Genomic DNA, 23,515 nt, shown 5'->3' on the forward strand with positions numbered 1-23,515 from the left:
ATCGGGGATTGCGAGGCTGAACCCGCCCCTGGGGTGCTTTGGGGTTGTTTGTTGTGGGGACCTCGTGGCCGGCGCTCTCTGGAGACCTTTGTGGCTTCTCGGAGGTGGGAGCGCTGTGGGCAGAGGATTTGGGGGTTCCGACCCGCAGTGGGTTCCTCTCCAGGCACCCATGCTCAGCATGTGCTCCAGGCACTGACGTTTCACACCATGGTGGCAGCTTGTGGGGACAGGGGACCCCTCAGGGATGTACTCCCAGGCTGCTGGGTTGTTTTGGTGGCCAGGTGCTCCCCTGTGCCATGCCTGACCCTCAGAGGGGGCTTCTCCCCAGTGGCCCCAGGCAGAACCTGGGGTTGGAGAGTGGGTGCCATCCAGGGCAGCAGGTCCCACCAGAGCTGCCTGGCCGCTGGCACGGGGTCAGGCTCAGAATAAACCCAGGCTGTCAGGGCAGGCAGGGAGCTGGGGCAGAAAATATCCCTTCCCTCACCCTGGCATTTGCTTACCACAGCGGGCTGGCCCGTTCAGGGGAGCAGGGCCACAGTCCTGCAGCCTGACTAAAGGGGTTTTTTTTACACAGTGAGTTTTGCTGGGTCTCAGACTGGTCACCTGTCTGTCCCCAGAGCCCCTGTGGGCACTGGTTGTATGCTGAGCAGGTCCAGGTGGGCTCAGACCCCCATTCCTGAGGATCGCAGGTGGGGAAGGGCACGTGCCTGTGGCCAGTGCTGTGGTTTGGCATTCTGTGTGCTGTCCCCAGTCAGTCTCACCTCTCCCTCTCTCCCCAGCCAGGGCTGCGGCTCCATGAGACATCACCATGGCGTTCTCATCCCGGTTTGCGTTCTGGGAGCAGAAGGGAAGTCTCTCTTGCATGTTTGCCTGTGCCCCACGTTTGGGTCACGCTGCTGGCCAGCTCTCCCAGTTTGCCCAGTGCTGGCACCATGTTTGGGGCAGCACTCCTGTCCTCCCTGTGCTGCCATGAGAGGGACTGTGCTGGGCAGTTGGGAGCTTGGCCAGGGCTGGGGTCACCAGCACAGCCATGCATGTGATCACTAACACCATCACTAACGGCTTTGCGAGTGTCCGGTGCAGCCCCTAACACAGTGTGAGCCACCCCAGCCCCCTGCCACCCAGGAGCTGCTGTGTGATGGCAGATCAGGGTGTGTTGCCCACAGGATGCACCACACGCTGCCACTGCGGTGTCACAGCCGAGTCCTGGCTCTCAGAGACACAGCTCAGGGCAGGGTTTGGCTGCCCACCCCCCCAGAGGCCCCTGCTTTCCCCAGGTCAGCAGGGATCTGGCATGTCCCACGTGTGGCTGCTGCAAAGATTAGCTGGTGACACTTAAAACGTGCTGTGACACCGGGAGGGTGACGTGTAGAATGACAGAACCCTGCAGGAGGGGTGGTGGGACTCTGAACCACCTCCCTCATATGATTAGAGGGCCCAGGCACGTACCTCTCCCACTTTTGGGGTTTGCCATAACTGGGGTGCATCTCCGTGCTTCACCCCAGTTTTTTTGGCTGATGGGAAGCCTGGAAGGACACATGTCCTTGTCTGCAGTGGGCTGCAAATTTGGGCTGGCATGGAGTGATGGTCCCAGGGGGTTTTCTGGCAGCAAGGCCCCACAGTGGGCTGAAACACGCTCCTCTGTTTGTCTGACCCTCAGGTCAAGGACGAGGACAAATCTTTAGCTGTGAAAAGACCCGTGAAGGACGATGGGGCTGTAAGTGTCACAGGGCACGGGCAGGGGGTGGGAACAGCCCCTGTGACAGGGCCTGGGGACACCATGCAGGGTCATGGGCTTGGTAATGCCCTCAGCACTGAGTTTTACCCCCATACTGGCAGCCTGAGGGTTGAATGGTCACTGTTTGTGGGGCAGGGAGGTCACCACTGCTCCCTGCCCTGGGATCCATTGTGGGGCTCTAGGTTGATGGGGAAAGGTGCTGTGTCCCCAGTGCTGGGGTCTGGCCAGGAGCTGTGCTCCATGGCAGGGCAGAGCCCTGGGCACCGCCATGTCCCAAACAGCAGTGGAGGCTGGACCTCCACTCACACCGCTGTCATTGTGGCTGCAGTCAGAGAGCCCGAAGGACGCAGCATCTGCACCCCCGAAAGCTGAGCCCCCGAAAGCTGAGCCCCCAAAACCTGAGCCTGTGAAGAGGCCTGAGCCTGCAAAGAGCCCTGAGCCTGCAAAGAGCCCTGAGCCACCTCCTGGGAGAGGAAAGAGCCCAGAGCCGGTGCTGAACGGGGCAGCTGTGAATGGGCTGGAGGGCCCGGCCGCCGAGGCACAGGGAGATGATGATCAGGGGCTGTCCCGCCGCAAGGTGGTCCGGGTGGTGCGCAAGGTGGTCCGGAAGGTTCTGCCAGGGGAGGACGCTGGCAGTGCCAAGGAGCCGGGCCGAGATGTCAAATCTCCTGAGCCAGTGCCACCCCCAAGGAAGGAGGAAACAAACCGTCCCGGTGTCCCAGCTCCCCCAGCCCCGCCGCCTCCCCCAGCCGTGCTGCCTTCAGCCCCTGCCAAGCCAGAACCCAAGGATGAGATCTCAGAGGGGCTCAAAACCCTCATGGCAAAGGGCAAAACCAAGGAGCACCGGCCACGGCTCCGGCCAGGGGACAGGCAGGAGAAGTCCCGTGAGCCGGCTGGTGGGGACACAAAGCTGTCCCCGTCCCCGGGCGCTGAAACCAAACCAGAGGCACCAGTGCAGCTTTCGGGAGGGAAAGTGGAGCCAGCAAAGGCATCTGCTCCGAAACCCACAGCCCTGGAGAGGCACAAGGTACTGGTGTGTGCACGGCAGGGGATGCTCTGACCCAGCAATGGGTTGTGCCCCCAGTGCAGCATGGTGTGAGCTCACCTGCATGGTTTGCAGTGGTTTTGAGATATGTGGTGTGGGTGGGAGTCACGTTTTTGGGACAGTTGTGTGTGCAGTGGCCACTCCATCATGCTGCCCCTTGTCTCCCCTCCATGTCATGTGGAGAAGAAGCTGCAGACCAGCGAGAAGCGGCCGACCCCTGTGAAAAATGCCCCAGCTGCTCCCCAGCAGGTGTGTAGGAGTGGTGACCCAGGTCCCTGGACACTGGGTACATGCTGGTACCCAGCTGTGCCTTCACCCCGGGACCCGCCCCAAGCACTGATGGGCTGAAGGGCTGGGGAAGCCTTTGCATGGCCCTGCTGCTGCCCATGTGCCAGGGCTGTGAGGGCTGTGGGGCAGCTGGCCTGGAGCTAATGGTGCTCTGCCTCCAGGCTGCCCCTGGCCCTGCTTCCCCTGGCCCCGCATCCGCGCTGACCCCATCTGAGGAGGCGCAGCTCCGGCTGGAGAGGATCTTCACCAGTTCTGTAATTCCAGAGGTTTTGGGGCTTGTGTGTCACCTTCCCAGGGATGGGGAGGTGTGGGCAGCGTGTGGCTGCCCCGAACATGCCGTGTGCTCTGCACACAGTGTCTGTACCCCTGTGTCTGGCTGCCGACCCCATGGTCCATCTCTGGAGGCACTGGCAGCAGGAAATGGATGACCAGAGCTGTTGGTGGATTTGGAGATCATTGCCCAGACTAACATGGTGGTCATGGGGAACTGCTGGCATTCCTCTAGGGGCCCAGGCACGCTGTGGTGGCTGGGATGGATGATGTCCTAGTGGTGCTGTGTGATCATGGCCTGCTGGGACCCTGTGGCTTGTCAGGGTGCTGCTTCTGCTCTCTACCTCTCACCCCTTCTCTTCTTTCTCTCCTCCTTCCTTGCTGCCGTTAGCTGGATCCCCCCGCCTCCGCCTCGGCACCCAGCCAGGTACTGTACCCCCGTCCTCAGGAGCCCTCTGCCTCCACCAGCGACCCCCCGCCATCCTCTGTGTGCCGCTGGGCTGGCATCTGCGCCCGCGCCTCGTGCTGGAGCGTAAGGCTTTCCCCATCCCACCCTGCTCCGTGGGCTGCCACGGGGCCGGCGGGTGCCAGGGCAGCCAGGGCTAAGCGCCTCTCCCCTCCCCAGCGAGGTCATGCCGGGAAGCCAGACGTCCCAGGAGGGTGCTCTCGGTAGAGGTGGCACAACTGGGGCGGGCGAGGGTGTGGAGCAGGGTGTGAAGGGGCAGAGTGCATGGCTCGTGCTGGAGCAGCTGTGGCACGTGGTGCTGGCAGAGCTCAGAGCGGGGTCAGTGCAGTGACCCCCAGCCCCAGGGCTTTGGCAGCACGGCCTCGTGGCCAGTGTCTGTCCAGCACTGCACTGGACTTGCCAGCCCGCTGTCCACAGTGGTGGCCGTGGCACGAGGAGCTCCCGCAGGGTTTGGCACAGCAGTGCTTTGCCCCCGCTCGCTCCCCCTCGCCTCTTTCCGTGCTGTGTGCGGGGCAGGGCTGAGCCCTTCTCGCCTTCACCGCCGTCTCTCGGCCTCGCCAGGGTCCAGCAGATGATGCGCCAGCAGCTCTCCTTGGCCCTGTCCCTGCTGCAGCTCAGGTTTGGCTTTGGGGCTCGTCCTGCTCTCCTTGTGCCAGGGACATCCCCGCTGTGCTGGCCACCAGCCTGGCATTTCCCACGTCAGAGTCCTGTGCCATGTCTTGTGTGCCTCCTTCATGTGCCTCAGTGTGTCCTGTGTCCCTACAGCATGTCCCTACAGCATGTCCCCATAGCATGTCTGGTGTCCCTGTATCCTGACACATGGCTGGCGTGGGTGCCTGCTCTCAGGGCTGTGTTTTGGGAGCTTGGCCCCTCCAGGCTCGCCCGAGGTGGCCATAGTGAATGTGCCTGTGGGTCACTGTGTCTTTATGTCTGCTCCAAACTGTGACAGGGCCCTTGTGCTGTTTGCAGCCCTGCGCCCACTGGGGTCACCAGCAGGCAAACTGGGGACGTTTGCTGGGAGGGTTTGTGGCTTGTGGAGGTGTCCTGTCTGTCCAGCACATGGCCCTGTAGCCAGTCAGCCCTGCTCCCTCCAGCCCCAGGGATGAGGGGAGAGGGTGAGACAGGGCTGGGGCCAGGTGAGCACAACCTTTCCACATCTGCCGTCCCACAGGCCAAGACAGAGGAGCAGATAGCAGCCGAGGAGGCCTGGTACGAGACTGAGAAGGTGTGGCTGGTGCACAGGGATGGCTTCTCCTTGGGTGAGCCAGGGGCACTGCTGGGACACAGCACCCTGTCCTTCCTGTGGCACAGCAAGCCCCCCTGACCCACTGAGGTCCCTGGGGGCTGCCAGCACAGCCCCTCTGAGTGCCCCATGCCCCTTACAGGCAGCCAGCTGCGGCCAGAGGCGGGCAGTCCCCTGCCTGAGGGCAAAGTGAAGGTGAAACTGGACCACGATGGAGCCGTCCTGGAGGTGGAGGAGGACGATGTGGAGAAGGTAGGGCTGCGGGGCGGGGGCCGGCGGGGCAGATCCCTGTTCCCCGCCTGACCCGCCCCATCTCAACCTCGCTGCCAGGCAAACCCCCCATCCTGTGACCGTGTGGAGGACCTCGCCAACCTCCTGTACCTCAACGAGTCCAGCACGCTGCACACGCTGCGCCAGCGCTACGGCGGCAACCTCCTGCACACCTACGCCGGGCCCACCATGGTCATCATCAACCCGCTGAGCTCCCCCTCCATGTACTCTGAGAAGGTGACACCGGAGGGGACGAGCAGCTGGCACCGTGCAGAGAGGGTGGCAGGGTGCTGACCCGCTTCCCCTCCCTGTCCCCGTCAGGTCATGCACATGTTCAAGGGGTGCCGCAGGGAGGACACGTCCCCACACATCTACGCAGTGGCGCAGGCCGCGTACCGCAGCATGCTGATGAGCCGCCAGGACCAGGCCATCGTCCTGCTGGGCGCCAGCGGCAGCGGCAAAACCACCAACTGCCAGCACCTGGTGCAGTACCTCGCCACCATCGCCGGCAGCACCGGCAAGGTCTTCTCTGGTGAGTCCCTTTGTGGGTGTGGAGTCCCTTTGTCCTGCCTGCACACGCCCTTTGCTTTGTGGTCACGGCCCCACGCACGCGGCAGTGGCCGGACACGCGCCAGGCGAGCTGTCACTGTGTGTCACTGTGTCACACCAGTGCCTTTGCTGAGCTCCTGGGGGCTGCTGCGGTGCGAGGGAGCAGCAGCACCTGCCTGGCCAGCTCTGGCCCCGTGCTCACCGCACAGCTCCTGCACTGCCCCGCTTCTCTTCCCGCAGTGGAGAAGTGGCAGGCTCTCTACACCATCCTGGAGGCTTTTGGCAATAGCAGCACCGGCATGAACGGTAACGCCACCCGCTTCTCCCAGATCATCTCTCTGGACTTCGACCAGGCTGGGCAGGTGGCGTCTGCCTCTGTACAGGTGAGGGGGCCAGGGTGGCCCCCCAGCATGGGAGCTGGTCCATCCTTGCCAGCGTGGCTCCCCGTGGTGTGAGAGCCAGTCCATCCTCACGGGAGTGTAGTCCAGAGAAGCTGTAACTGCCCCAACCCCCGTGCCAGTGTTCAAGGACAGGGCTTGAAGCAACCTGGGATAGGAGAAAGTGTCCTTGCTCGTCTCAGGGGTTTGGAACTTGATCTTTCAGGTCCCTTCCAATCCAAGCCATTCCATGAGTCCATGATTCTCCTGGTGTTTCCTACACTGCAAGCTCTGCTGCAGATCCCCAGCCATACTCACAGCACTCAGCAGCCTGGCATCCTGCTCTCATCCTTGTTCACACCCAGATCAGATGGGCTCCCTGTCCTTGCTGAGTTAGTCCCAAAATCAGGGGATGTATCTTCCAGACACCTCCCTGCTATGGTAACAGCAGAGCCCTTAAAATCCAGATGTACTCCATGCTCTTGTAGTAGCATTCACCGAGGAGAGATGCTCATGGGCTGCTTGGGTGATGTTTGCATTCACATGGTGCCCTGCAGTGGGAGGGAGACCCTCTCAACTCTGTGGGGACCCTGGGCAGGCAGCAAGGATGAGGCTGGGATGGGCTGGGAGGTTTCAGTGGGAATGGGACACTTGGGGACAGTTCCCAACTGTCCCACCTCTGCCAGACACTGCTGCTGGAGAAGCTGCGCGTGGCCCGGCGCCCCGCCAACGAGGCCACCTTCAATGTCTTCTACTACCTGCTGGCCTGCTCTGACAGCACCCTGCGGTGAGCTGGGGGGGAGGGCATGGCCTCCATCCTGGGGGAGTCTCTGGGACCTCTCCCATGGGGCCAACCGTGGTGTTTATCCCTGCAGGACTGAGCTTCACTTCAACCACCTGGCAGAGAACAATGTCTTCGGCATCGTGCCTCCCTCCAAGGTTGTTGCCATGGGGAGCTGTGGGGAAAATGGGGGTCTCTAGACCCCCAGGGGGAGGCAGAGCTGGGCTCCAGACCAATGGCTCCTGTTGTTTTCCACAGCCAGAGGAAAAGCAGAAGGCAACCCAGCAGTTTGGCAAGCTCCTGGCAGCCATGAAGGTGATGGGCATCTCAGGAGATGAGCAGAAAGCCTTCTGGCTCATCCTGGGGGCCATTTACCATCTGGGAGCTGCCGGGGCAACCAAAGGTAACAAGCTGGGAGCCATTAACAAGGGGAGATTTGAGACTGATGGATGGGAGGGGCTCCAGAAGCACCTTGCAAACAGCCTGCAGTGCAGCCAAGCCCTGGGGGAGAGGGTGGGAGGCTGTGTCAGCTGAGAGACAGTGGCCTGCCACCCTGAGTGCTCTGGGACACCCAGCTTTGTCCCCATAGTCAGGGTGGTCTCATTAACTGGTGGGAATTGAATATGCCCAGACCCTGGGCTGGCCCCTGCCGACTTGGGGGAGTGGGGGCCTGGGTGGGGATGAGGCAGTCGGGGGGATGTTCCCCATTCCCAGTGTAACACCTTTCCTCTATCCTCCTCGCAGAGCCTCTGCCAGATGGAGCTGGTAATGGGAGTGGGGAGGGCTCTGCTTTGGGGGGTGCCACGCAGTGCTGGTTTGGGGGCTGAAATAGGGGCTTGGGATGCTGCTGGTGTGCTGGGACCAGCTCTGACCCTGGCTGGGTCCTGGCAGCCCCAAATTTGCCTGCTGCTCTTGAGGAGTCCCAACCCAGTCCTGTCAGCACCCTTGGTGATGTGGGGCAGGGCTGCCCTGGCACACAACGCTCACCGTGGGTGTGAGTCTCCCACAGCACCAGCTTTGCTCTCCGTTCCTGGGGACGGCGGATTTGGCTTTAGGGGCTGCTCTTCTCCCCCTGTGGCTTTGTCTTTCTGCCTGTTGTGCTGGAAGCCCCTGTAGTGCTGCACGCTGGTGGGAGAGCTGGGCATGTCACCCTCAAAATGGGCACCTGGAGCTGGGGGCTGCACCCAGGGAATTTGCAGCCCTGGGGAAAAGATGATGTGAGAACAAAGAGGGAGAGACCAGAGGGGTCTGCATGGACATTGGGGTGCAGGGCTGGCCCGTGGGGTGTTCTTGGGGTGCAGTGCTGGCCCATGGGGTGCTCTCAAGGCACTAGAGGGCAGCAGGGCCCCGCTGCAGCCACCACAGCGGGATGCTCAGGCAGCTCCAGAGCCTCTCCATGGGAACCTGCTGTGGGGGGGAACCCCAGATCCTGCTGGGGAGGGGGGAGCATTGCTGCATCCTGCTCGGGGCAGGCATCCCACCCCCAGGTCTGTTCTGCTACTGCTGAAACCTCCCCTGTGCCTCGTGGACACTGGGAGTGCTCAGAGCCAGCTGAGTTGCACCAGCCCCATAATTTCCTTGGCTGGATCCAAAAGTGGTTCCCCATGCGCTGGGGCAGAGCTGAGCTTTTCCCAACGGTGCCCATGGTGCAGAGGGGCTCAAAGGGAGGGGTCCCCCACGCTGGTCACGGTTTGTCGCTGCAGTGGTGCCTGGGGAGGGGGCAGGCATGGCATGTGCGGTGGCGTGGTGGCAGGAGGGCATCCTCGAGCCATCTCGTGCCGTTGTTTCTAACCCCTGTCTCTGTTCGCATGGTGCATGCTGCCCTTTGCAATGCAGACGCCGACGAAGGTAAAGTCCCGTTCTCCGCGCGTGTCTCTGGCTTCCCCCGGCCCCGTGCCACCCCCATCCCGCTTCCATGTCCCTGTGTGTCCCCATTAACCTGCTCCCACCACCCCCAGTGCCCGTGTCTCGGTGTCTTTCTGGCTGCGTTGCGGCTGTGTCACCAAGCAGGGACAAGTCCTCGTGTGGGGTGGCTCAGAGCCTCAGAGGTCCCTGGATAGTGGTGTTGGCCTCCTTGCTCCACACCAGTGTGGCTCTAGGCTCAGCCCTGCAGCAGCACAAAGCCATTCATCCCTATCTCCTCTTAGACCCCAAACATCTCTGTCTCCTCAAACCCCAAAACATGTGCTCCCACTGTGCCCATCATCCCCAGCCTACTCTGTGGGTCCCTAAGATCATCTCAGACCTGTTTGGAAACACTCCCCATTTTTGGGGGTGCCCTGCCTGGCCCTGAACCCCCTTCTCCACCCTTCAGCTGGGAGGAAGCAGTTTGCACGGCACGAGTGGGCTCAGAAAGCTGCGTACCTGCTGGGCTGCAGCCTGGAGGAGCTCTCCTCTGCCATCTTCAAGCACCAGCCCAAGGGCACCCTGCAGCGCTCCACCTCCTTCCGCCAGGGCCCCGATGAGTCTCCCCTGGGGGACAGTGGCACAGGTAGGGTGAGCTATGAGTGGGACAGCAGATGTCCCTGGGGGATGCTGGGCTGGGGACACTCAATCTTGCTTTGGCCAGGTCCCAAGCTGACGGCGCTGGAGTGCCTGGAGGGCATGGCAGCTGGCTTGTACTCCGAGCTCTTCACACTCCTCATCTCCCTCCTCAACAGGTATGTGCTGGGGGGCCAGCAGGAGAGCGGGGGGGTGCCTGGCATCACCCACTGACCCCGCTGTGTCCCTTTGTGCTCTCCCCAGGGCACTGAAGTCGAGCCAGCACTCGGTGTGCTCCGTGACGGTGGTGGACACCCCTGGGGCACAGAACCCTGAGCTGGCGGGGCAGAGCCGCGGGGCCACCTTCGAGGAGCTCTGCCACAACTACGCCCAGGAGCGTCTGCAGCAGCTCTTCCACCAGCGCACCTTTGCCCGTGAGCTGGAGAGATACAAGGAGGTACCAGGGACACCCAGGGCTGCCATGGCCTCCTCCACTCCTTTCCCATACCCATGAGAACATCTCCTACGTGTTCCCCCCGATTTCTTACCCAGTGGTCACTGGACCAGTCCAAGCAATGCAGCTCTGACACGATGCTCAGTGCCCAGGGCTGCTGTGCTGGTTGTGAAGCACAGCACAGGAGGGCTGGGCTGGGAGGTGGTAGAGTGGCTGTGGGTGGTGATGATAGTGGTCACTGCTTCTCCATCTCAGCACTGACAGCCCATGGGGGCTCTTCCATGTGTCCTGGTCCCCACGTAGCACTCCACATCACTCTAAACCCCATCAAGACCAACACCCTGATGGGCTCACATTCCCTGTCACTGCTACTCTGCATTGTGGGCCCTCACCTACCTCTGTTCCCCCTCACCAGGAGAACATAGAGCTCGCCCTGGCTGATGCTGAGCCCAGCTCCTCTGGCTCCATAGCTGCTGTGGACCAGTCCTCACACCAGGCACTGGTAAGCACCTTCCACTCTTCCTTCCTGCCACATCATGGCAGCAGATGGGCGGCTTTTTGATGGTAGAGGGGAAGGAAAGGGACTGTCCTGAATGCTTGGCCATGAGAGCATGGGTGCAAGTGTGTGTGAAGCCCACATACCTGGTGCTTCCCCCAGCATGGTTTTCCCCTCTTGTCCTGAGAGCTGCCTGTGCTGTGGGTGGAGGACCTGGAGACTGTGTGTGATTTCTGGGGTACTCCAGTCCTCAAAGTGCTTTGGTCCTTGAGGTGCTCTGGTCCCCAGGGTGCTCAGATCCCCAGTGTCCATGGGTTCCCAAGGTTCTCCACTCCCTGGGGTCCTCCAGTCCCTACTGAAGGAGGCTGCAGAGACCAGGGGTGCTGCTGGCACCATCCCTGTGCTGGGTTTCAGCTCAGCACTGCATTTCCCACCTCAGGGAGATGTGCTGCCAGAGTGTCCCATATAGTCCCTTTCCCTTCTGGGTCTCTGCTAACCAGGAACCCTCTCATACCATGTTGCATGCTCCCTGGGTGGTCCAGGGACCCTGGTGTTCTGGGCTGGTTGCCAGCATGGTGTCCCTGCAGGTCCGGTCTCTGGCCCGCACGGACGAGGCGCGGGGGCTGCTGTGGCTTCTGGAGGAGGAGGCGCTGCAGCCGGGTGGCAACGAGGACACCTTACTGGAGCGGCTCTTATCTTACTATGGCCCACAGGAAGGGGGCAAAAAAGGTATGGAGGGGGGCCTGGAACCATGGGGATGTGTCCACTAGACCAGAAACAGCTTTTTTAGTGGAAGATGTCCCTGTCCATGAATGAGATGATTTTTAGGGTGCCTTACAACCCAAACCATTCTGGTATTCTGTGACATTCCCCAGTGACACACTGGTCCCCAGGGCTGTGTCCACTGGTGCTGTGTTTCCCTGCAGGGCACGACCCGCTGCTCCCCAGTGACAAGCCCCGACACTTCCTCCTGGGACACAGCTCGGGGACCAACTGGGTGGAGTACGATGCTACGGGATGGCTCAACTATGTCAAGCACAACCCAGCCTCCCAAAATGCTTCTATCCTGCTGCAGGAGTCCCAAAAGTGAGCAGGGTCCTGGGGTGGGAGCATGGCAGGAGGTAGAGGTGACACTGGGGGGTGACATGCCCTCCATGCCCTGCAGGAAGGTGATCAGCAGCCTGTTTGCCGGGCGTGGCGGGTCGGCGCTGGTGCTGTCGGGCTCGGTGGCGGGGCTGGAGGGCGGCTCCCAGCTGGCCCTGCGCCGCGCCACCAGCATGCGCAAGACCTTCACCACCGGCGTGGCTGCAGTCAAGAAGAAATCCCTCTGCATCCAGATCAAGCTGCAAGTGGTGAGTGAGGGGGTGCCGTGGGGGAGTCTCTGTGTCTGGCTGGGGCACCGCTGCACATCACTGCTCACCCTGCTGTGCCGCACCCACAGGACGCCCTCATCGACAGCATCAAGAAGTCCAAGCTCCACTTTGTGCACTGCTTCCTGCCCAAGGCGGGGGGTGGTGGGGACCCCCAGGCCGTGCCGTGCCGGCGGGTGAGCGGCAGCGAGCTGGAGCTGCCAGCAGAGCACTGTGAGGCCGGGCTGATGCAGCTGGACGTGCCCCTCCTGCGTGCCCAGCTCCGCGGCTCCCGCCTGCTCGACGCCCTCCGCATGTACCGCCAAGGTGAGCCCTGCCACCAGCACCAGGGCATGGACAACACGGAGGTCCTGACTGGAGAGCCAAAGACCCCCAGGAATCCCTTGCTCTGAGCTCTGGAGCCTCTCTGCAGTGCGGTCCTGTCCCTGTCCCCCTCCCCTGCTGGGCTGTTATCTGCACTGGGGACAGCATGGCCTTAATTGGGTGTCTCCCCTGGTGCCGCTGGTTCCTGGCAGCAATCCCATTGGCATCCAGCCCCTGTCCCGCTGCAACGAGAGCCGCTGGGTTGTGCTCAGCAAAGCATTTATCGATACATTCCCTGGCCAGCCACCCGGCCAAGGGTTTATTGCTTGGAGGCCGGACCCTTCCTGCCATGATTGGAAATCGATGCCACCTGCACACCTCCTGGATCGATGACCGTAGCCAGCCGGCCGTGCTGGGGTCAATGATCCCATCAATACCTCATCGTTAATTAAGACATGGAGGCTCAGTGCTGGAGCCCGATGCAGGAGTTGGCTGTGGCTCAGAGTGGAGCCAGAGCAGGACTTGCACAGGCAACACGTGTCGCTGCTCTCCCCCCAAGGAGGGATCTGGCTGCTTTCTCCTCAGATCCCAGCCAAAATTGATGGAGGACACAGCCAAGGAAAACCTCGTGGGGAGGCCGAGGGCATTCCGGCTATGCCTGACCCCATGGGGAGCTTGTGTCATGTGGGGTGACCCTGTCAGCTCTCCCAAAACATGAACCCCAGCATGCCAGGGCACGTGGGGATGTTCCTGGCCATCCCTTGGCCATCCACAGAGCCCCACTCTCCCTTGCTCTCCCAGGTTACCCTGACCACATGGTGTTTGCGGAGTTCAGGCGGCGCTTTGATGTCCTGGCCCCACACCTGACAAAAAAGCACGGGCGCAACTACATCGTGGTGGATGAGAAGCGGGTATGTGCCCCATGTCAGTCACTGCTGTGGTCCAGGGTCCCCTGCACCTCAAAGTGCCTGGCCCTCATGCCTTTTCCCTCCCTGCAGGCAGTGGAGGAGCTCCTGGAATCACTGGACCTGGAGAAGAGCAGCTACCACATGGGCTTGAGCCGGGTATGGTGCCCGACACCACCGGGCGTGGGTGTGGGCAGGGCTGTGCGTCATGGCACGGTGGGACAGCAAAAGGGCAGCACTGTTCGCTCCCACCCACGGCATTCCTCGTGCCTGGGGAATAAAACCCCACAGTGGGACAGGATCAGTGGCTGTGGAGAGGAGAGACACATCCCCAGCAGCGGGAGGGTGGCGTGGTGTGGCCGGAGGGATGCCGGCACCCATTGCTGTCCTGCTCCCCTCCCACAGGTGTTTTTCCGGGCTGGATCACTGGCCAGGCTGGAGGAGCAGCGGGACACACAGACCAGCAGGAACATCACCCTTTTCCAGGCAGCGTGCAGGGGCTTCCTGGCACGGCAGCACTTCAAGAAGAGAAAGGTTCGTCCCAGTGACTCTCCCCTCCCCGCTCTGCTGCACAATTTCGCCTAAAATGGGCAGTGCAGCCTTTCTGCGCCTCCTGGGCCAGCACCTCCTCCTCCCGCCTCCCCCGGAGCCGTGGGGGGCCAGGGGGAACCGGGGGGCCAGGGGGAACCGGCAGGGAGGCTGCTGGGCATCGCCACGGGAGGATGAAGCCACACTTCAGCTCCTACTTTTATCGTTAGGGAAGGTGTAAAATAGGCATCTCACAGTGCCTCACCTTCCCGGGATTAGCATTTAGAGGGGCTGGAGAGGATCAAACAGCAGATTTGCTGGTGCAATTACCCCAAATGAAGGGAAGCATGCTGGGGTGCTGGCAGGGGTGCTGAGCATCCACACGCCCCACTTTGCCCTGCTGGCGGCTCCGTGCTGACCCCACACCCTGTGCTGACCCCGTGCCCTGCACAGATCCAGGATTTGGCCATCCGGTGCGTGCAGAAGAACATCAAGAAGAACAAAGGGGTGAAGGACTGGCCCTGGTGGAAGCTCTTCACCACCGTGCGGCCCCTCATCGAGGTGCAGCTCACCGAGGACCAGATCCGTGGCAAAGACGTGGGTATCCATGCCGGGGGATGCTGGATGGAGCAGGGAGGGTTTGGGGGAGCGTTGGTCCTGGGCAGGGCCCCACGGTGGGGTGGGATGCAGGGTCCCATTGTGGGGTCACACTCAGAAGCTAATGTGGGGTGGCATGGAGGACTCTGCAGTGGGGTGGGAAACAAAACCCAGTGAAGGGTGGGACGCGGGATCTTGTGGTGTGTTGGGATACAGGATCCCGCAGTGGGTTGGGAAGCAGGAGCCCATGATGGGGTGAGATGCAGGACCACGTCTGCCTGAGCCCCGTCAGCGCCAGGCTCGAATTGCTCCCTAATTTGCGAATCAGCATGTCATTAGCATCCCGAGAGCCGGCTGTTGCTTGAGCCCAATTACAAGCGTGGAGAATGGAAATGAAACCGTGTGCCGAGAGGCAAATGCGGGGGCTCCACTCGCACTGGCAACCAGACACTGGTGCACCCAGCGAGCACGGAGCTGCTGCCTGGCTCAGCTTTCACCCCGACCTGCTGGGGACAGGCACCTGGCCAGGGGCACCTGGCCAGCGGCACCTGGGCCCCCTGCTGTCCCTCCAGCCTGTGCTGGGACCAGAGAAAGAGAGAAGAAGATGTTAGCAGCCAGACATGCTTCCACAGCACTGGCTGGTGGTCCCTGGGCATCCTGGTGCGCCCCCTCCCTCCCCACCTGGGCTGGGTGCACCCAAACCCTTCAGCAAGCTGCTGATGAGTGGATTTATTCCCACCTCCTCTGCCCGGGGATGTGGGTACCCCTCTGCAGCTTTTCTGGGACTGCCTGGCATTTCGACACCATTTATGGGGTTGGAGTCTGCACGACGGCGGAGCGGGTTGGGGAAAGTCCCTGCCCAGCCCTTGGCAGGGGAGAGCAGCCCCAGGGAGCCCCCACCCTGCCCATCCTGCGCTGGGGGGGTGCTGGGGAGGGGCAGAGAGCTGCCAGCCTCCTACCCGCCAGCCTCTTCCCTGCGCCTGCCCCCTCCCTCACCGCCTGCTCTGTTGCAGGAAGAGATCCAGCAGCTGAAGAGCAAACTCGAGAAGGTGGAGAAGGAGCGTAACGAGCTGCGGCTCAACAGCGACCGCCTGGAGAGCAGGGTAGGTCTTTGCTGCTGCTGGGATGGGGTACGGTGCCGTGCCAGCCTTCCCCAGCCCATGGTCCCATTCCCTCTGCCACCCCCAGATCACAGAGCTGACATCGGAGCTGACAGACGAGCGCAACACCGGCGAGTCAGCCTCCCAGCTGCTGGACGCTGAGACGGCCGAGAGGCTGCGGGCTGAGAAGGAGATGAAGGACCTGCAGGTAAATGTGCCCCTCCCTGGCCTTGCAGTGTCTCTTGTTCCCCTCCAGTGCTCACCACAGCCATGTCCCCTCCCAGGCCAAGTATGATGCCCTGAAGAAGCAGATGGAGTCCATGGAAATGGAGGTGATGGAGGCTCGGCTCATCCGGGCGGCCGAGCTCAACGGGGAGCTCGACGATGATGATTCAGGTACTGTCCTGCTTCCAGTACTGGCTGCTGGCACACCCTGCAGTGTCCCCCTCTCCCCGTGCCACCCCCACAGCCCCTTGGTGACTGCATTTCCCCACACAGGTGGCGAATGGCGGCTGAAATACGAGCGGGCAGTGCGGGAGATTGACTTCACCAAGAAGCGGCTACAGCAGGAGCTGGAGGACAAGCTGGAGGTGGAGCAGCAGGGCAAGAGGCAGCTGGAGCGCAAGGTGAGTGGGGGCTCAGCTCTGGGGAATCCCTGGTCCCCTCAGCATGGCTAGGACAGCAGGGGTGCATCCCAGAGCCCTCACTGACTGCCTGCCTCTGCCTGCAGCTGGCAGACCTGCAGGCAGACAGCGAGGAGAGCCAGCGCGCGCTGCAGCAGCTGAAGAAGAAGTGCCAGCGCCTGGCTGCCGAGCTGCAGGACACCAAGCTGCACCTTGAGGGACAGCAGGGACGCAACCATGACCTGGAGAAGAAGCAGCGGAGGTGGGGACCGTGCGCTGGCAGCGGGGGGAACATGGGGGACACGCCTCTGGCGAAGTGGCATTACCATTTTAGCAGGGATTTGGGCACCTCACCAGCTCCTATTTGGCTGAGGTGTCTCCAGTCGGGATGGGGCTGCCTGAGTTGGATGTGTGTGTTGTGGGGGGGATCCCCATGCCCTTTTTGGGGGGCCCAGAGCTGAGTGATCCCACATGGGGTCATGCCCTATGGTGGAGGCTGCTAGTGCCCTGCATCTCTGCTCAGTACTCGTTGCCATCCCGTCCCCTCTCCCAGCTCCAAAGTTTGCTAACGTTATTAAGCAGCAGGGACGCTTTCATCTCATTATGGTAATGATCGCACACACAAATACAGCGAGAGAATCCAATCTAATTAATTTCAATTTCCGCGGATTGGAGTCTGTGCTAATGCAGCTGTTTATTACCCAGCGCAAGGAAAAATGGGGATTAGCTGCCGAGGTGTTTAACGCAGGTCACAAACTCAAGCTCAGGGTTGTTTTCCAAACCCCAAAGGCAGTGATTTTGGAGCAAACCCGGCTGATCCCATCCCAGGGGCACTGGGAGAGACTTCCACAGTGCTGCCTGGCTACAGGCTATGCTGAGCACTCCTTGAACAGGGGCCTGCATCCCCTCCAGGGAAACGTGTGTCCCCTCTGGGGATGGGACTAGTGCCATGTCATGTGGAATCCCAGCACAGGGATGCAGCTGTGGGAGCTGAGATGCCCAAGAGCCCTTCTCTCCTAGGGACCCCTCAATGCCCTACTTGGTGGGTTTGGTGTCCCCTTGGAGGAGCCAAGCCCCTGCCATTGGCAGGCGCAGTTCCACGGGCACATGCTGGCCCTGGAGAACAGCTGAGGTGCTGCTGTGGTCGGTGCTGCCCTCCCCATTAGCACAGAGTGAAGGCGTTGGGAGGAGTGACTCGGTGCCACTGTGCTGGCAATTAAAGACTCATCAGCAGTGTGTTTCACACAAGCACTGAGCAGCACACCACCTTTCCCGGTGCCTGCTGCCGAGGGAAGGGGATGCTCGGTGCAGTGCCCCTGGCACAGGCAGAGGATCAGTCCCCAGGGTGCTGAGTGCTCGCTCCACTCTCCCCGTGCAGGTTTGACAGCGAGCTCTCGCAAGCGCATGAGGAGGCACAGCGGGAACGGCTGCAGCGGGAGAAGCTGAGCCGAGAGAAGGATGTGCTGGTGGCAGAGGTCTTTGGCCTCAAGCAGCTGCTGGAGGTGAGTGGCCCCCAGAGCTTCCCCAGCCTCCCAGTCACTGAGTGCCCTGGGATGACAGTGACCCTGTCTCTTGCAGGACAAGGACTCGGACATTGCCGGGCTGACACAGAAGGCGGAGGCGCTGGAGGCAGAGCTGCAGGACATCTCCTCCCAGGAGTCAAAGGATGAAGCCTCCCTGGCCAAGGTGAAGAAACAGCTGAGGGACCTGGAGGCGAAGGTCAAAGACCAGGAGGAGGAACTGGATGAGCAGGCTGGGACCATCCAGATGCTGGAGCAGGTACGGCGGGGAGGGGCGAGGTTTCTGGGTGGGGTGGTTTCATGCAGGGCTGTTATTACCTGGGCCGGGCTTGCCTGGGAAGAGGAGGCGGTCGCCCTGAGCCCGGCGTCAGGCCAGGCATTGCCGCGGCCGACACGGCTCCTGGCCCTCCGTGCCATGGCCCGGCAGGTCACCATGGGGCGGGCAGCCCAGCTGGCCTCTGACCGGGGGGTTTTCAGGGTGAGTGGTGACTGGAGAGTGGTGTGGAGGGGTCCCCACATCCCCTTTGCCCTGACCACATCCCCACCATTTGCAGGCGAAGCTGCGGCTGGAGATGGAGATGGAGCGGCTGCGGCAGACCCACGCCAAGGAGGTGGAGAGCCGTGATGAGGAGGTGGAGGAGATCCGGCAGTCATGCCAGAAGAAGGTAGGGCTCTGCTGTGGCCCCTCTGCCCAGGAGGGCCTGGGATGCATCCCCATGCCCTGGCTGGGTACTTGGAGCTGCCAGCAGGGCACCATCACGCAGCACAGGCTCCCACACAGCCGACCACAGCCCGGCTCCACCGGCCCGGCAGGTCCGACCAGTCCTTCTGCTGCCCGGGCCAGCGCACGCCGGGCTTTGTGCCTCTGGTTGCGCAAACACCCAGCTGGTGGGGTCACCCAGTGTCCCCAGGGTGTGGGGACACGTGAGGAGGGGGTCATGACCCCTCCCTGCTGCCCTGACTGGCTACCCCCTGGCTGTCCCCCAGCTGAAGCAGATGGAGGTGCAGCTGGAGGAGGAATATGAGGACAAGCAGAAGGTGCTGAGAGAGAAGCGGGAGCTGGAGAGCAAGTTATCTGCTGTCAGCGAACAGGTGGGGTGAAGGGCAGCTGGGCACCTGCCTTGCTTTGGGGACCCTGAGGTGGTCATGGTGGGGTGGTAACCCCTCTGGCATGGAATCGTGGCAAAGTTTCCCCTGCCACAGGCTAACCAGCGGGACTTTGAGACGGAAAAACGCCTGCGCCGGGACCTGAAGAGAACAAAGGCGCTGCTGGCTGATGCTCAGATCATGCTGGACCACCTGAAAAACAACGCACCCAGCAAGAGGGAGATCACCCAGCTCAAGAATCAGGTGTGCATCTAGACACTGCTCATACTGCAGGCTTTGAGGGACACAGGGTGTCCCTGTTCCCTGGCCAGGCACTGAGCTATATCCCTGCAGCTGGAAGAGTCAGAGTTCACCTGTGCAGCTGCTGTCAAGGCGCGCAAATCCATGGAGGTGGAGATCGAGGACCTCCACCTGCAGATCGATGACCTTGCCAAGGCCAAGGCAGCGGTGAGTGGGTTTGAGCGGTGATGAACCATGGTGGGGCCATGCCCCATTTGCACCCAGGGGGGCCCCACGCTGTTTGGTTTTGTGGGGTGAGTGCCCCATTCTTGGGATGCAGCGGGAGACACGTGTGTCTCCCTGCAGCTGGAGGAGCAGCTGAGCCGTCTGCAGCGGGAAAAGAACGAGGTGCAGAGCCGGCTGGAGGAGGATCAGGAGGACATGAATGAGCTGATGAAGAAGCACAAGGCAGCTGTGGCCCAGGTGAAGTAGCAGCAGCTGCACCCACCCCCACCCCTGTAGGAGCCAGCACAGTGGAATCCCCGCTGATGGCCCTGGTGTGTCCTGTAGGCATCCCGGGACATGGCACAGATGAATGACCTCCAGGCACAGCTGGAGGAGGTCAGCAAGGAGAAGCAGGAGCTGCAGGAGAAGGTGAGGATGCACCCTGAGTGCAGCTGGGGCAATGGGGTGCACCCAGAGACCCAATGCCCACACCATGTGGGACCCCCTGCACCTGGGGGATGCAGAGCAGTCTGGTGGGAAGCTCTCCACCAGGATGGGAGCATCATAGCCAGCAGCTCTCCTCCAGGACAGCGTGGCAGTGGGGGCAGGGTGATTGTGGTCGAGGCTGAGGCTGTGCCCTCTCCCGCAGCTGCAAGGTCTGCAGAGCCAGCTGGAGTTCCTGGAGCAATCCATGGTGGACAAGTCGCTGGTGAGCCGGCAGGAGGCCAAGATCCGCGAGCTGGAGACCAGGCTGGAGTTCGAGAGGACGCAAGTCAAGCGCCTGGAGGTAGCCACGGGGCTCTCCCTCTGCTCCAGCTGGGACAGGGGTGCAACAGGACCATAATGAAACTGCCTGAGGGCTTTCTGAGTGCCTCCCCTCCCCACGACCCCCCACACTGCAGCCCTCCCCTTCTGGCAGCCCATCCCTGTCTCCACAGGGAAGGCTCCCTGCAAGCACTGATAACAGTAATCCACCGCCCAGCCCGGCAAAGTGCTGCTCTTTCCCTGCATCGACTTAGGGAAATTATAGACTCCCCAGTCCCGCGAACGCAGCCTGTTTTATATTCTGCCTCCGCAGCTCTGCCGGGGAGCGCGGCAGCTTAGCTCTCCTCTTCATATTTTCCAAGCTATTATTTCCTTCCCCACTCTCTCTGCCGGGGCCATAAATATGCAGCGGCTGGCTCAGTGGCCGGGGGAGAGCGGGAGCTATTTTTTCCCTACGTTACATGTTTTAATTACTTCACACACAGTTAAATCTATTTTTTTCAATTCAACAAAGCCCTTGCTGTTGTTCTGCCCTTTCGCTGGCCCTGGAAGGGGGTGGTTTCTCCTCCATCTCCTCGTGTAAATTGATGGGAGTGGGATCCATCCACGCATCATCCCCTGATGGGTGTTGGGGTGAGGATGGACATGCAGGTTGGGAGGTCCATGGCGGGGTTTGGGGTGACCCTGCTGCTCGGCAGAGCCTGGCCACACGGCTGAAGGAGAACATGGAGAAGCTGACGGAGGAGCGGGATCAGCGCGCAGCCGCCGAGAACCGGGAGAAGGAGCAGAACAAGCGGCTGCAGCGGCAGCTCCGTGATGTCAAGGAGGAGATGGGCGAGCTGGCCAAGAAGGAGGCAGAAGCCAGCCGCAAGAAGCACGAGTTGGTGAGGCACCCGTGATAGGGCCAGGCAGGGACAAGGGGGAGTTCCCTGAGGAGCTCGGCTCATCCCACTCCCTCCCCACAGGAGATGGACCTGGAGAGCCTGGAAGCTGCCAACCAGAGCCTGCAGTCAGACCTGAAGCTGGCCTTCAAGCGCATCGGGGACCTGCAGGCGGCCATCGAGGATGAGATGGAGAGTGACAGCAATGAGGACCTCATCAACAGGTGAGAGCACCTGGGCCCGGCTCCCACGCGTCCCTGGGGGTCACCGCTTCCCCTCGCCACTTCAGAAATGCCACGGGACCCCTTGGCTCTGCCTGGCCCTGGCAGGATGCTGTCTGTGCATCCATCCATGCATCTGTCACGTGCATCCCATCCGTGCATCGGGCACCCGTGCACACAGGCATCAGTCCATGCATCTGTGCATCCGTCCCTCCGTCCACCCGCAGCCCCCATGAGCTTCAACCACTTGTGGAGGTGCCTGAAATTCATCCAGGATCCTGCCAGCTGGCTGGAAACAGCCCAGGGAGCCCCAGGAGCCAGGGCAGCACAAGCTGGCAGGAGGTTTGGGATGCTGGGATCCAGCCCAGCCCAGGATAGAATTATAGAATCATGCAATTGTTTAGGTTGGGAAAGACCTCTGAGATAATCGACTCCAGCCATTAACTCAGCACTGCCATGTTAGCACTAAATCATGTCCCCAAGTGCCACATCCACACATTTTTTTAATGTTTCCAGGGAATGACTCTACCACTTCCCTGCACAGCCTGTTAAAATGCCCAACCACCCTTCTGGTGAAGAAATTTCCCCTAATATCCAATCTAAACCTCCCATGGCACAACTTGAGGCCATGTCATCTTGCCTTACCGCTTGTTCCTTGGGAGCAAACCTCCAGCTGGCTACAACCTCCTTTCAGGAAGTTGTAGAGCATGAAAAAGTGCCCCCTGATCCTCCTTTTCTCCAGGCTGAGTCCCCCAGTCCCTCAGTTGCTCCTCATCAGATTTGTGCTCCAGATCCTTCCCCAGCTCTGTTGCCTTTCTTTGGATACGCTCCAGCACCCAACCTGGGATGCTGGGATCCAGTGCAACCCCACTACTGGGGCACAAGCCTCACCTGCCTCCCCTGACCCTTCCCCATTATTTAATTTACCCACATCTGTTTCCCCCAGACTTTCTCTTATTTTTTTTTTAATTTTCCTTTCATTTGATTTATTTTCTGTTGTGTTTCTCCCCACTCCAACCCTTTCCCCCCCCTCCAACCCCTCCCAGTTTGCAGGACATGGTGGCAAAGTATCAGAAAAGAAAGAGTAAAATGTGAGGAGTGTCTCTTTCCTTCCTCCCCTCCCCTAACCCCCACCTCACCCCCGGGGGCCGGGGTCCCGCATGCCACTGGCCCAGCTCCGCATGCCCTAACAGCACCCGTGGCACGGCACAGCACATAACCACATCCTGGCATGGGGATGGGATGAGCCCTGGGGTGGGCTGGGGGGGATGCTCTGCTGTGGCTGATGACAAATGTATCAGCATGAGGCAGCAATGGAGCCCTGCTGCCACTGATTAATACCCCCATCCATGGTCGCTCCCACGACCTGGGTCCTGCTTAACTAACGGCACGTTTGCCTGGACATAAACTGTGTTTGATGTGGTCAGAAAATGTTAGCTGCCCCCAGAGCTTGTTTTCGGGGCTTGTTGGTGGTTTTTTTTGGTGTCATTCTGTGTTTTTTTGTTGGTGTGTTTTTTTTCCCCCAAGCCCAGCGTTGCCTGGATGTATTGCAGGGGAGGGAGATGCGCAGGATGGAGAGCAGCTCGTTGCTCTGAATTTAAAAAGAGAAGGATTCATATACAGGGTCTATCCCAGCCTGTCCCTTGTGCTGTTTGCCTTCATTCCCAGACAGGGAATAAGCCCAAAACCGGGCGGATAAAAGGCCATTTAAGATCCTATGATACATCCCATCCCTTCCTCGGAGTGGCCTGGTGGGAGCAGGGTGGCAAGAGGGGACCACACTGCTTCAATTTCCGTATAGATCCCGACGGTGCTGCCGTAGCCCTAATGAAAGCAGTAAGCGGTGAGGTATTAAGAGAGATTTATTCAGGGATGCTTTTAACGTGGAGGAATGGATTTTGCAATGCAGACAGCACCTTCTTTCTAAAGGCAATCAATATGGTTACGAACGGCCGTTATAAATTAGATGGTTTAAGCCAGATAGGACTTTTTTTATGCCGGGACGTAAATCAGGGGCTCTCGGGCACGGCAGGGCTGTAAATCTGCCCGCTGTGCTCCCGCACCCGCCGTGCCGGAGTCGTTTCTGTTCCGCCTGCTAAACTCCTGTTTACCCGGGGCCATCAGCATTGCTCTTCCTCACTGTAATTCTGCACTCGACGGCAGCCTATAAAATGAACCCACTTATTTCCTTCCCAATCCCAGAGCTGGAAATCTCCTGTGTTTCTGGAGCTGTGACCCTGCCTGCTGCCCCAAAGCCAGTCCTTGCTGTCTCCAGCTCTGGAACCATTCAGTGACAGGGAGATGTTGGGCAGAGGGTGCAGGAGCCCCTTGGGCAGCCACAGGGATGGTTTGGGGGTGCTGCTGACTTTCAGGTTGAACTATGGGTGTGCAGATTGTGTCCCAGAGATGGAGCAGAACCATAAGGTGGGGTTTCACCCATGCCAGAGGCAGTGGGTACTGGAGGGGTTCAGTGTGTTCCAGTGCACTTACATCCCTCCAGCACCCAAAAACTCACTGCCCCTTGCTGACCTCTTGCTTTCTTGCACCCTGATCTGCTCCTCTGGCAGTGACGGTGACTCAGATGTGGACTCGGAGCTGGAGGAGCGCGTGGATGGGGTGAAGTCTTGGCTCTCCAAGAACAAAGGCTCCTCCAAAGCGCTCTCAGATGACGGCAGCCTGAAGGGTAGCAGGTG

At 60.8% G+C, this 23,515-nt stretch overlaps 1 protein-coding gene across 10 annotated transcripts in view; it reads left to right on the top strand.

Annotated features, from left to right (window-relative positions):
- Positions 1 to 23,515, top strand: part of MYO18A (myosin XVIIIA) — a 36,263-nt gene that overhangs the window by 9,018 nt on the left and 3,730 nt on the right. Inside the window, exons 1-44 of one of the 10 annotated variants that reach the window (XM_033078387.2) lie at positions 774 to 847; positions 1,661 to 1,717; positions 2,067 to 2,765; positions 2,970 to 3,032; positions 3,233 to 3,325; positions 3,733 to 3,873; positions 4,369 to 4,425; positions 4,979 to 5,066; positions 5,193 to 5,302; positions 5,381 to 5,557; positions 5,642 to 5,852; positions 6,110 to 6,252; positions 6,933 to 7,033; positions 7,122 to 7,185; positions 7,286 to 7,430; positions 8,864 to 8,875; positions 9,342 to 9,687; positions 9,773 to 9,965; positions 10,378 to 10,464; positions 11,046 to 11,187; positions 11,385 to 11,544; positions 11,624 to 11,810; positions 11,900 to 12,134; positions 12,933 to 13,042; positions 13,130 to 13,195; positions 13,442 to 13,570; positions 14,018 to 14,161; positions 15,175 to 15,264; positions 15,350 to 15,469; positions 15,546 to 15,657; positions 15,760 to 15,887; positions 15,992 to 16,146; positions 17,263 to 17,386; positions 17,463 to 17,663; positions 17,959 to 18,069; positions 18,392 to 18,496; positions 18,608 to 18,754; positions 18,845 to 18,958; positions 19,097 to 19,213; positions 19,301 to 19,384; positions 19,605 to 19,742; positions 20,419 to 20,604; positions 20,686 to 20,825; positions 21,869 to 23,378. In XM_033078387.2, the coding sequence (XP_032934278.1) occupies positions 809 to 847; positions 1,661 to 1,717; positions 2,067 to 2,765; positions 2,970 to 3,032; positions 3,233 to 3,325; positions 3,733 to 3,873; positions 4,369 to 4,425; positions 4,979 to 5,066; positions 5,193 to 5,302; positions 5,381 to 5,557; positions 5,642 to 5,852; positions 6,110 to 6,252; positions 6,933 to 7,033; positions 7,122 to 7,185; positions 7,286 to 7,430; positions 8,864 to 8,875; positions 9,342 to 9,687; positions 9,773 to 9,965; positions 10,378 to 10,464; positions 11,046 to 11,187; positions 11,385 to 11,544; positions 11,624 to 11,810; positions 11,900 to 12,134; positions 12,933 to 13,042; positions 13,130 to 13,195; positions 13,442 to 13,570; positions 14,018 to 14,161; positions 15,175 to 15,264; positions 15,350 to 15,469; positions 15,546 to 15,657; positions 15,760 to 15,887; positions 15,992 to 16,146; positions 17,263 to 17,386; positions 17,463 to 17,663; positions 17,959 to 18,069; positions 18,392 to 18,496; positions 18,608 to 18,754; positions 18,845 to 18,958; positions 19,097 to 19,213; positions 19,301 to 19,384; positions 19,605 to 19,742; positions 20,419 to 20,604; positions 20,686 to 20,825; positions 21,869 to 21,917 (6,120 nt within the window). In that variant the 5' untranslated portion in view covers positions 774 to 808 and the 3' untranslated portion in view covers positions 21,918 to 23,378. The other 9 variants (XM_033078389.2, XM_033078381.1, XM_033078382.1 and 6 more) reach the window with 9 other exon arrangements.

The sequence above is a fragment of the Catharus ustulatus genome, chromosome 22 (assembly GCF_009819885.2).
Source record: "Catharus ustulatus isolate bCatUst1 chromosome 22, bCatUst1.pri.v2, whole genome shotgun sequence".
In the NCBI taxonomy this organism is placed as follows: Eukaryota; Metazoa; Chordata; class Aves; order Passeriformes; family Turdidae; genus Catharus; species Catharus ustulatus.